At 42.7% G+C, this 11,305-nt stretch overlaps 1 protein-coding gene and 1 long non-coding RNA gene across 2 annotated transcripts; both read right to left on the bottom strand.

Moving 5' to 3' along the window:
• Positions 1–1,113: 1,113 nt before the first annotated feature.
• Positions 1,114–2,784, bottom strand: LOC120685247. Its single transcript, XM_039967055.1, has 7 exons — positions 2,553–2,784; positions 2,255–2,461; positions 2,076–2,168; positions 1,878–1,979; positions 1,366–1,776; positions 1,170–1,274; positions 1,114–1,125 (listed from the first exon to the last, which is right to left on the bottom strand). Exons 1-7 carry the CDS (start codon positions 2,553–2,555, stop codon positions 1,114–1,116), a joined length of 933 nt encoding a protein of 310 aa, XP_039822989.1. The 5' UTR covers positions 2,556–2,784.
• A 145-nt stretch (positions 2,785–2,929) lies between these two features.
• On the bottom strand, positions 2,930–3,347 carry LOC120686241. The gene is made up of 3 exons (XR_005680054.1): positions 3,292–3,347; positions 3,123–3,203; positions 2,930–3,022 (listed from the first exon to the last, which is right to left on the bottom strand). It is a non-coding gene; the product is annotated as an uncharacterized LOC120686241 (long non-coding RNA).
• Positions 3,348–11,305: the final 7,958 nt, after the last annotated feature.

Here is an 11,305-nt window from a genome sequence, read left to right as displayed (position 1 = left end):
TCAAATCACCATGAAACTGAAAGGAATCCAACATTAATTCTGCTAATGAGTAGATAATAAAATGACAAGTGCCAAATTGCAGTACAATTTCAGAATTGAGAATAGTTCATAGATAGCTAGCTAGCTACTGTTGGGTCAACAACACAACTACATGTCTTATGTAGGATCCAAGAAACATTGTTTGACATTGATGCAGACTATCTTTGTGTTGATCATGGAAGGCATCAGTGTGCGATTGATCCATTTAGCAAGTTCAAATATCCTGTTGAAGGAAAAAGGTAAATGCAAGCATCATCAGACAGCATTGAAGCAAGCAACATGTGACTAAATTAGATTTACTATTTCTTCATTGAAGCAAAAGAATCGTGCTGCAGTACCACTAAACAAAGCTCTAGGAAAAGATTAAATTAGCACTTGCCATTAAGAGACATATGGATAAGGAGCAACACGACTAGCCACACATATCTCTACTCCTAAAAAGTTCGAATGGGCGACTCATCCGTCGCCGACCCTCGCCCTCCCGCTTCGTCATTCTGCAAGTGCGAACCAGCAGCCGTTCGATGCACGGCGACCACCTAAATAACGGTTCGATGCACGTCCCACCTCCCGCTATTCGTCATTCTGCCTGGGCTCAACGCGAGACGTCCATTTTAGTCGTCAAAGCAACCAACGATGCACATTAGCCGCCCATCCTTTACTCACGACCCACGACTTTGACCGCATCTTCTTCCATCCTCGATCCACCGTTCCGCGTGCTCGGCGGATCGCGCCGCCGTCCGGTGCCCTCGGAGACCTGACGGCTGCGACGACCGGCCGTCGCCGTCCCGCCGCAACAACGTCGACCCGCCCCGTCCTGTCCCTCGCCGTCGAAAATGTAAGAGAAGTTATAATTAGGAGCATGTTCATACCTACTGGCTTCTAGTCCGTATATGTTTCACAGCAGCATTCATCAAGTTATGTGAACTAATATAATTTTTGTTGGTTGACAAAGACTTCTCTTGGCCTTAGAGGATGGTGTTTTCGTTGCATGTATCTCCACTTGCCTTGCTGCCTCTGGGATGGATGCACTTTTTGGTGTAGTCTGCATAGGAAAAAATGGTGCAAGAAGCTAACTTAGGCCATGTGCTAATATTATCAATGGTGTGACAAATACGAAGAAATTTTTGTACCTGAACTGATGTAGCTTCAGTTGCATTAGAATCTGGAGTAGTGGCAGCTTTTTTGTCAATAGGTGGCGTAGCTTCCTGTTGGATGTTTGAATTATTTGGTGCAGGCTGCAAGGGTAACAAATCAGCCAAGTTGTTAATTGGTTCAGAACCTTACTTGATATCTGCTGTTAGAAATAGATATTCAAATATCTTTTACCTGAGCTAACGTGGTTTTTGTATTTTCTTGAAGTGCTGCCATGAATTCATCCCTAAGTGCTTGGATTTTCCTACTCTCTTCCTCTTTGAACTCTTGCAACTTTTCTTCTAATTTCCTTTCACTCTCAGCTTCTTGGTTTTCAAGTTTGTCATTTAGCTTCTCAATATGTTCTTGTAGCTCTTGATTTTTCTGGTTGGCTGCAACTATAGCACGGGCTTGTTCTTCGAGTTGAGCCTTCATTGATGCCCTCTCTGTTGGATGTGTAGACATGTACCCATGACCATGAACAGTGGATGTTTTGCATCCTGTGCTTTCCTTGTAGGTTGCTTGGAAAATAATATTTTCTTCTGAATTTGATATAATAGTGTCTTTTTCTTCACACTTTTCTGCAATTTTGACGACTGCATTCTCCTATTTGATACAACAACAATGGAGTTATTATTGAATTATGAAAATTAAAGCAATAATATTATGAATCATGATGTGAGAACTGAACTAACTGCATTACTCACATAGATAGCCTGAGAAGCTTCATCAAACCATACTCCATTCCTCACGTGTGTAATCCTCCAAAGGTCAACATCAGTTGGTTCTTCACCTGTTCCGGGATCTCTCTGGATGGCAGGAATGTTGCATCAGTTGACACTTGTGGAAAACTAAATATACAGCATGCCATTTGGTAAGATATGAAAAAGTATGTCATAGCATACCTGCTCATCGCTAAGTTTGGAGAATGGTTTGGATCCTGTGCAATGATTGGTCCTTTTTTGCTCATGGTTGTTAGTGTTCCTATTGCTTACCTTCTGCAAAAAGTTTGAATTAACAAAATGAATTAGTAGTGCAGTAAACAGATATAGTTGGCACGTGTATTTCAATAGAAAAGAAATACCTGGAAAGCTTCACTTCCAAAATACAGGATCAAATAATGCCACTCAACAAGGTCCAAGTCGTCAGGCTTGTTCTTCATTCTTTCATCATAACTGTCGTATGCCTTGTAAGTCGCACTGAATATTGAGCGCCATCCTTTGTACCACTCCTTGGCCACAGCCCATATTTTTTCTTTACCATCCTCAGTGTTTTCAACCTCCCACCGATTCTGTAAATTTCAAAATCATTAAGAATGTGAAGCATTTGCATGTATGACATGATATTGCTATTAGCCAATAAAATTAATTTCTTGTGCATACCATTACATCGAGTGCTATAGAATTTTTCACATTTTCATCTATGTCTTTCCAAACTTTCACTCCAATAAGCGGAGCCCTTTTTCTCGTAAACAGCACTACTTCATCCACAAATGCACGATAGTTAGGCCCTATGGGGCCTCCCAGGCTTGATGAAAAATCAATTTTTAGTTTCTGGGAGCCACTCTTTATTCTCTTTATGGCTGCTGATAAACCCTTGAGGGTACCACACCCTTTTTTTTTACAACCTTCATTTGCACCTATAAGGAAACAAATATGTTCATAATGGTCAGTCAATTTAAACATGGAGGATGTTGTAACAAATTGTTGGATGCAGTACACACCTGTCCCTTTTCTTGATCTACGCCTTGCATGAGATGGCCATTCTTTTTTTGGTGACGAGCTATGTGTACGGTGTTCATCAGCAGCAACTCGAACATTGTCGTTGGCATCATCATCTTGTGCATATGCATCTACATATAATGGAATGGTCAGTTTGTCAAATTTATAGTTTGCACATGGTAGTTACAATATATTTATATATAAATAGGAGAGCAGGAGAGTAGATTTTACAGATGTCTCTAAGATAGCCTTTACGCCTCAACCATTCTTTATATGTCTCGATGGTTTCGTCCCTATAATCATCTCTAAATTCTGCATATCAACAAAGTATTAGTAATGATATTAGCACTTATATCATACATTATCTTTGATGCGGGCGGGGGGAGAGAATTTAACTTACCCGTTTCAGGTTGCTCTTGTTGCAGGATTTCAAGCCATTCCTTGTATGCATCAATTCCTTGTACTGCAACAACATATTATATTTTTTGAGTACTCCATGAATGAACAATAAATCTGGAATAAATGAGTTCTAACAAAATATGTTGAGTGTATTCAACATAAACCAGTTGAAATTTTACCAAACTAGTACTCCATGAATGAACAAATAAATCTGGAATTCTGAGATATAAAAAATTAATTTCAGTGTATTGAACATAAACTAGAACTCCATGAACGAACAATAAATCTGGAATTATGAGATCTAACAAATTATGTTCAGTGTATTCAACATAAACCAGTTGAAATCTGACCAAACTAATACTCCATGAATGAATAATAAATCTGGAATTCTGAGATATAAAAAATTAAGTTAAGTGAATCAACATAATCAGATAGACTTCATTATCAGGGATGTAGCGCACCTGCTTGGAGCTTCTTGATCCTTTGGTCGCCGTCGTTTCCATCAGTTGGGGCTCTGCAATGTTGAATTAAATATGTTCAGTGTAGTAGAAAATAACTAGGTGAAATCTAACAAAAATTTCCTCCCATGTAATTAAATATGTTCAGGAATTAAAGATTGCTTGGCTAGATAGATCTTCTGATACACATTAGCATTCTCCTCCCATGTAATTCCCAGAGCAAACCACCGACTGCCAGCAGAGGGACATTCAAAAAACTAGTGTTCCAAGGTTTCTCCTACCCCATCATGGCAAAGAACACAGTTATACCCTTCCTCCAGAAATTTGTTTCTTCTTCTTTTTAAGAGAATTCAGAATAACCCTATAGGTGATTTCTAAGACAAACCCTAGGCGTTCTCAGTCAAGATCGAAATTCTCATTCATAGGAGTTTCCCTAAAAGAATTCAGTAGATTGAATTGGTAGATGTAAACTTCCAAGACGTAGCGTACCTGCTAGTTTCAGTAGATTGAAACTGTAACTCGTGGTCATTAGTGAGACCTTGGGGATGAGCAGGGCGCTGGTGTGGTTTCTTGATCCCTTGGTTGCCGGCGTCTCCATCAGCAGGATCTCCGTGGTCGCCAACAGTGTTGGAGGCACGAGTCGCCATATGTGGATCACCAGGAAGGACAGACCTCTTCGTGCCCCCTTCTCACCAAGCGATGTACAGATGGGAGTGCGATGATTAGAGTTAGAGATGGGAGCAGGGGCGGCGCCCTGATGGTTTCGTTTGGGAAGATGACGAGGGGATCTCGCGGGGTGGGCGGGGTTAGTGGGAAAATTGGGAGGGAAGTTGAAACAGGGGAGAGGGATTTGGCGGCCAGGGAGGATTGGCGTGGGAAAATTGGCGGCGTGGGAAAATTGGCGGCCTGGGAGGATTAGCGTGGGATAATTGGCGGCCAGGGAGGATTAGCAGAAAAGTCAAGGGATTTCATCATTCTAGTAAAATATAAATGGTGAGTGTTCAAAAGAACGTGAATAGCCCAATGGTTTGTTATCTTGGTGTTTGCCAAGAGGTCAGCAGTTCGATTTTGTGCCTCACATTTTTTTAGTCAACTTTTATCATTTTTTGTTTCTCGTACTTTAGATGATATATGGATATATGTTTTTTTCGCCTATACATATGAGTCTTATAGTTTGAAAATTACTGTTTATTTTACATCACGTTTACAAATCTGCTCCAAAACATGTTCTTAGGTCCAACAAGATATGAATAAAACTTATTTTCCGCCATCGTTAACACATTTGTTCCAAGATGTGGTATTAGTTCCCACATGAATATGCATATGAGTCTTATAGTATGAAAAGAACTGTTCATTTTCCGCCCTCATTCACCCATTTACTCCAAATGTAATCTTAGCTCCCTAATGATATGATCACTATGTGTACCGATCATCATTGAATAAATCAACTTGGCTATTTAGTTTGATCCACAAACATTATTTTATTACCTCATAATATTTTCAGAACTGATAATACACCCATGGCTACCTATGTGATCATGTCTACATAAATACGCATGAGTCTTATAGTTCGAAATAGCTGTTCATTTTTGGCCCTCATTCACCCATTTGTTCCAAAATGTGGTCTTAGCTCCCAAATGATATGATCATATATGTGAAGAGATCAACTTGGCTAAATAATATACACAAGGCTACATGACATGATACACATATGGTTAGCTCCCAAGCGAAAGACACATTATCGTCGTCCAAATCAACTTGGTTAATTATGTTGGGTATATGTGACTATTGAAAATTTTGAGATTACAACATATATCGTACAAATCAAACATTGGAAAGGTTATCAATTCATTCTATAGTTACTAAATAGTGGGCAAACTCCCAAAATTGTTTAGTACATGGGGTCCATTAAAAATATGAAAATGTTTCGAGTTCAAGAAATTTTTTTTCCAAGAAAGTAGAAAAAAAACCACCGCATTTGAACAAAAATTCAGAAAGTTAAACATGTTTAAAGTTTTTTTGATATGGATCAAAATATATCCTTGAGCTGAACACAAGGGATAAGAACTTAGCGCCTACATGTGGGACCGGGATGTCAGTGAGTAATCAATTTTTTAACCGATCATTGGGTCCCACGTGTAAGCGGCTTGGACTTATCCTCGGCGTCTCTTCTTCCCCCGTTCATCTCCCCCTTTCCCGTCGCGTAGGGTGCAAGGGCGGCGTCTCCTCCCAGCCCCCACGATCTCCTCCCACAAATCGCCGGCGGATTGAAGATGGCGGGCCGCAAGTGCTGGAACCACAACTCAAGGACGCAGCCACGCGACAAGGAAGGGCGCTTCTTCCGCCCCTTTTCGCCATCGCCGTTGTCATCCCGCCTCCCGTCGCCATCGCCGTCGCCATCCCGCGACCCCTACCCCACCACGGTTCCTGGCGCCAGCCCTAGCAATTACAAAGGAAAGGGACCCGCATCGTCCAAGGTCAAGAAGGTGAATTGATTCGATCTCCTCTTATTTCAGTCCATTAGTTTTGCAGAGATTTTGACTAGATGAACGTTCCATATGAATTTGGGTTCTAATGGACAAAAATTCAGAGTTGAGGATGAATTAAGAATCTGCATTGCATATTTCTTAAGCAACAGTGCATGCAATTTATTCTTCTACAGATCTAACCACATGTTATGACAACTAACCACACTTAATTACACTCCAGAGTTGAGGTTCTAACTACTTCCTAGATATTTATGGAACTAACCACATGTTGCTTAAGGGCCAATCATGAGCACACATATTTCAAACATGTAGGGCACCCAACTTTGATTTAACCAGAATTCAACAAGCCAACATGCATCATTTAAATCAGAATATGTCTCATAGGACCACAGTTTTCACCAAAGGTTTGAGAAGTATCCACTTATCATGATCCAAACTGAATATCCCATAACTCATTATCCAAACTGAATATCCCAGAACTCATGATTCAAACTCTAGAGGAATGCATCAGATTTTTTTTATAATTCTAGTAGACTGATCAAATCTATACGCACGAATAGCATGAAAAAAAAACTACTATTTGTTCAACATTCACTGATAGAGCAGATACATTTGACCTTGTTAACTGGAACCATTCGCCAAGCTGTATACACTCCAATTGTACAGACCAACTGCAACACAAGGTTTAATCTCTTCCACATACACACACACACACACACACACACACACACACACACACACACACACACACACACACACACACACACACACATATATATATGTATGTATGTGGAAGTGCTGGTCCTAGGATCATAAATCCCCTGCTTCCTATGTCAACAAACACTATCCTCCCATCATTCAAGTGAGCTAATCAGAACTCAACCCAATCCATGTGATAGTCGGCCTCCATACTCATTAATTGCAACCAAAAAAGGGTAGCACAAAGGGTAGAAAAATTACATACTTATTTGTAGCACCAATTCACTACCAGATATCACATATTCTAAAACAGTAGCCAAACATGATCGCTGCGATCAAGTTCTCGGATGAGAGCGATGACGATGCCAATGCTGAGATTCTCTCTACTGATCAGGTGATGTTCTTCCCCTACCTACAATGGAACATTTCATCCATGCTATTTCCTATTTACTTGGCACATGCAATCTGATTACTTTGAAAATGTTAGATTAATGCTAAGGCGGAGGAGCTTCGGGTTGCAATCAAGAGGAAGCTAAAGAAAAGTGACTACAAGTACACTGTAATTGCGGATCCGACTGAGGAACTGATGCAAACCCTAGGGAGATGCAAGGCCATGAGTTGGGTAATTTTCCCCCACTTACTTTCATTTCTGAAATAGCGCCTTTGTAAATTGGGTCAGTGCTGGTACTTACAAACATGATCAGTAACCTATTTTAATTTGCATTTCAGAAACAGCGACGTCCAGAGGGAGTGCAAATAAATGTGCCAATCGAGGTGAACAAATTCGAGCACAAAAAGGAGGAGGTAATCTATGTGGACTTGTCCTCGTCTGATGAAGCAGGTCCATCCATCAGCATAAAGAAGCAACAGAAGAATAAATGAAGTGTAGTTAGGATTAGGGTGCCCCTGCGTGGGCATTTTGGTTAGTTGCTCCATGTATGGTGCATCTATGTGTATATATGCTTCTATGGTCAGTTAGGGTCTGTATGAATGTGTTGTCGGTCGAAACCCACCGGCGAGCAGCGACAGGCAACACGAAGAGCCGGGAGGTCGCCGGGGCGCTGGCAGGCACTGTTCCCTCGTCGACGGCCCGCAATTCCGGCACACACCGCGGCTTGTGAAGACGCAGGGCGTGCCACCTGACCTATACCCGATCAGGAAGGTGCGAACGTGCTTGCAACGATTAACCTGCATACACAAACACGTGGAAACGTAAGTCCGAGCCATGGTCGGCTCCCCGGGACGACTCTTGCATCGGCTTTAAAGAGCCGATCGAGTCCCGGTGTCAGACTGGATCTGTTTGCATCCGGATATTGATAATTAAAGCAAATGACTGTAAAGCTGCTTCAATTAAATCTAACTAATCTAATCCACGATGGTAAAAAGCTTCACTATTAGATCGGAACATCCTACATGTGATTGGGCCTAATAAACGTAACAGATAACTAAACCATAACCAAAACAGAGGCCTAAGAACTAGCAAGAGCCGATTCCCGGAACAATCCCTATTAAGGCTAAAATAAAGCATCTAGTACGCCACCGGATCATCCAACCCGTTTGCAAGGCCTAATCTAACAGATATTGTGCCAACTCTAAAAGATAAGAGCAAACCGTAACAGATCAGATCTACTAAACATAAAAGAAGCAGGGTGTTGCCTTTACGCAACTAACTCTATGCAACAAGGGCTAGTATAAGTTGATGACATGATCGCGTAAAGACAACATGATATTCGTAGACAATTAGCAACAAAAGCACAACAGATCTACTAAAAGCCATGCTACAAACATCAGGATAACTAGCATTACTCGCCATCAAAAATGCTTCAGTACGAGTAATACCAAGGTAAAAGCAAGAACAACGTTCCCCTGATCGCGAGAAGTGATCAGGGCAACATGGCGCTTACTTGGATGAAACCCTAAGATTAGGGGTGGCGATGCGCCGAGATTGTTGTTTGCGAGACGTGATGACGTTCTTTTTTCATGAATAACGTAGAGTACATATTTATAGTCCAGAGACTTGGGAAACAATCCAAACTAATCTTGTCCCGATCGGACTCTATCTCTAATCTTGAACTAAATCTAAAGATACATGGCCCATGTGGCCCAAATGCTCACGCAGGAGCCGATTTACAAGCCTTCTTATTCTTCTGCTTTAAGCCCAACTTGCTTTCGGCCCCTGTTAATTTATGGCGATAACACATGCCCCCTGGTTTTGGCAATGATAATTCCAAAACCATTCTGTCGCTTCATCTTCCCGTTAATGTTCATTAAACACACTACAACCACCAAGGAAGACGCAACGTCTCTGCAACTGGCTCCTCGTAGAATGTGAAACTGCCGATCCGTCTCCCATCTTTTCACTATTTAATCTCATCCCGAATCGACTCTCCTTCACAGCGAACTCCTTCTTCCTCCCAAAGCCAATTAGCGCAGAAAACCCCATTCCTCCGCCAGCCATGGCAATCTCTTCTTCCTCTGGCTCCAACTCCTTCGGAGACTCTCCCTCCTCCTCTTCTTCTTCTTCTTCTTCTCTCTCTGCCTCCTCCATCGACTCTATCCCAGAGAGCCGAGAGCCGACCCCCGAATGGGACCCGACGGCAGCGTACGAAGCCCTGGCTCCTCTGCACTGGGATGCAAAGGAGTTCGACTTCAGGACCGTCTCCGAGGAGGACGAGCCCGAGACCGAGGGAGAGGACCTCCAGTTCCTGTTCCAGGAGGAACTAGAGAGCAGCGGCGACGACAAGTTCTCCTGGGACGGAGTCGACTCCTCCTCGGAAGAGGAGATTGACTCCTCCTCCGATGATGAGCCGATGGGCGGAAAGCCCTTCCAGTTCCTTGGGTCCTCCGAGGAGGACAGCGAGGAAGAGAGCGGCGGCGGCAACAACGGCTGGAGTGACTTCGGGTGCGAAGGCGGCAGCAGCGCCTTCGGCAGCGACGACGACGACGACGACAGCGATGACGGCGGAGATGTGCCGGCCCGGAGCCCCAAACGCCGTAGGTACTAGGCACCTACGAGCAGTAGAAGTAGTACTGTAGGAGTAGGACCGTAAAGCCGAAGGATTAATTCCTTTGTAACAATCGGCTTTTCCTTGTAAGAAACCTTTCCTTTTAATGAAATCAATTTCCTTCAATTTTGCGTGTCTGATTCATTTTCCAAAAAGCCGATGGCAACGCATCAGGCTTCTATAAATATCCAAGAGCCAACGAAATTCAAACTAGAAGCAACCCGCACAAGAGTAGAGTATCACTTCCACCTTGAACCGAACTCGAAACAAGCTCTCAAATCCGAGCGTAATTCGAAAACCCAGCTCTACAAATTCGAGCAAGAACTTCTCCAAGCATCCGGAATTCGAATCAGAGCTCACAGCAACCAAACCTCAAGTCAACGGATCTGAGCCATGGCAGACTCTGCAGCTCAGACAACAAATCCTACTGTTGATGATGCGGCAATCTGCGGCCTGAAGGTAACATCCAGCCCAACCCTTTTAGTTTTCCTCAGCCAATTAAGCCTTTGAACATTAAACTCAGAAGCCTGACACCATATGCATACTTCTGAATTTCTGAACTTCAGGTGTCAGACATTCTTCTGCCGCATCCTTCCAATCCAAAATCATTCTGTCTTGGCCCACGAACTTTCGAAAATCCCACATATTTAATCTCTTGTGAAGCAAATAGGATTTCTTTCATGAGTCAAAACATCGATTTGAACCTCTGGGCCGACTGCTTAAGAGCCTGGCCTAACCCCCCTGAGAGCTGGACTACATGGTACAGCAGAGTAGCAAAAGATTATATGCCCTTGTGGCAGGATTTGAACATAGTCGATGCACTTAGCTTATCACTATCTCCTCTTGACAAAGATGAAAATCTTCTAAAAACCATCGGCTATTTTTGGTCTGATGCTCTGAATTGTTTCTTCTTCGGCCATGGACCCATGACCATTACTCTGTTTGATGTCACCATGATAACTGCCCTAGACATTGGATCTCCTAACCCAGCTGCCCACAAAATGGTAGAAGTCCCCTTTAAACTTTCTTCCAAGGCAAACTGCACAAACTGGGGCACTTACATGAACCAGCATATGAAAACAAAAGGTCCAGTGACTGAAAAGGAACACACAGCCTTCTTAAATCTTTGGCTAGAGCACTTCATCTTCTGTGGTCCTTCTTTAGCTCCAACTAAAGACTATCTCCCCTTGGCCTATCACCTGGCCCATGGCAACCGCACCGGCCTAGGCAAACTTTTTCTTGGAGAAACCTACAGATATCTCCATCTGATGACATCTAACTTGCTTAACCAAAAGAAACTGAGAACTGGAGGCCCTTGGTGGTTTATTTAGTTGTGGGCACAACTGTACTTTCAGCACCATATC

This window comes from Panicum virgatum, chromosome 8N, assembly GCF_016808335.1.
Source record: "Panicum virgatum strain AP13 chromosome 8N, P.virgatum_v5, whole genome shotgun sequence".
Lineage (NCBI taxonomy): Eukaryota > Viridiplantae > Streptophyta > Magnoliopsida > Poales > Poaceae > Panicum > Panicum virgatum.
This window is presented reverse-complemented; position numbering and strand designations above follow the sequence as displayed.

Coding starts and splice junctions, on each gene's coding strand:
- LOC120685247 (XM_039967055.1), bottom strand. Junction 2,169..2,254: donor TTGGAAGTGAAGCTTTCCAG/GTATTTCTTTTC, acceptor AACTTTTTGCAG/AAGGTAAGCAATAGGAACAC. Junction 1,980..2,075: donor CCAAACTTAGCGATGAGCAG/GTATGCTATGAC, acceptor CCTGCCATCCAG/AGAGATCCCGGAACAGGTGA.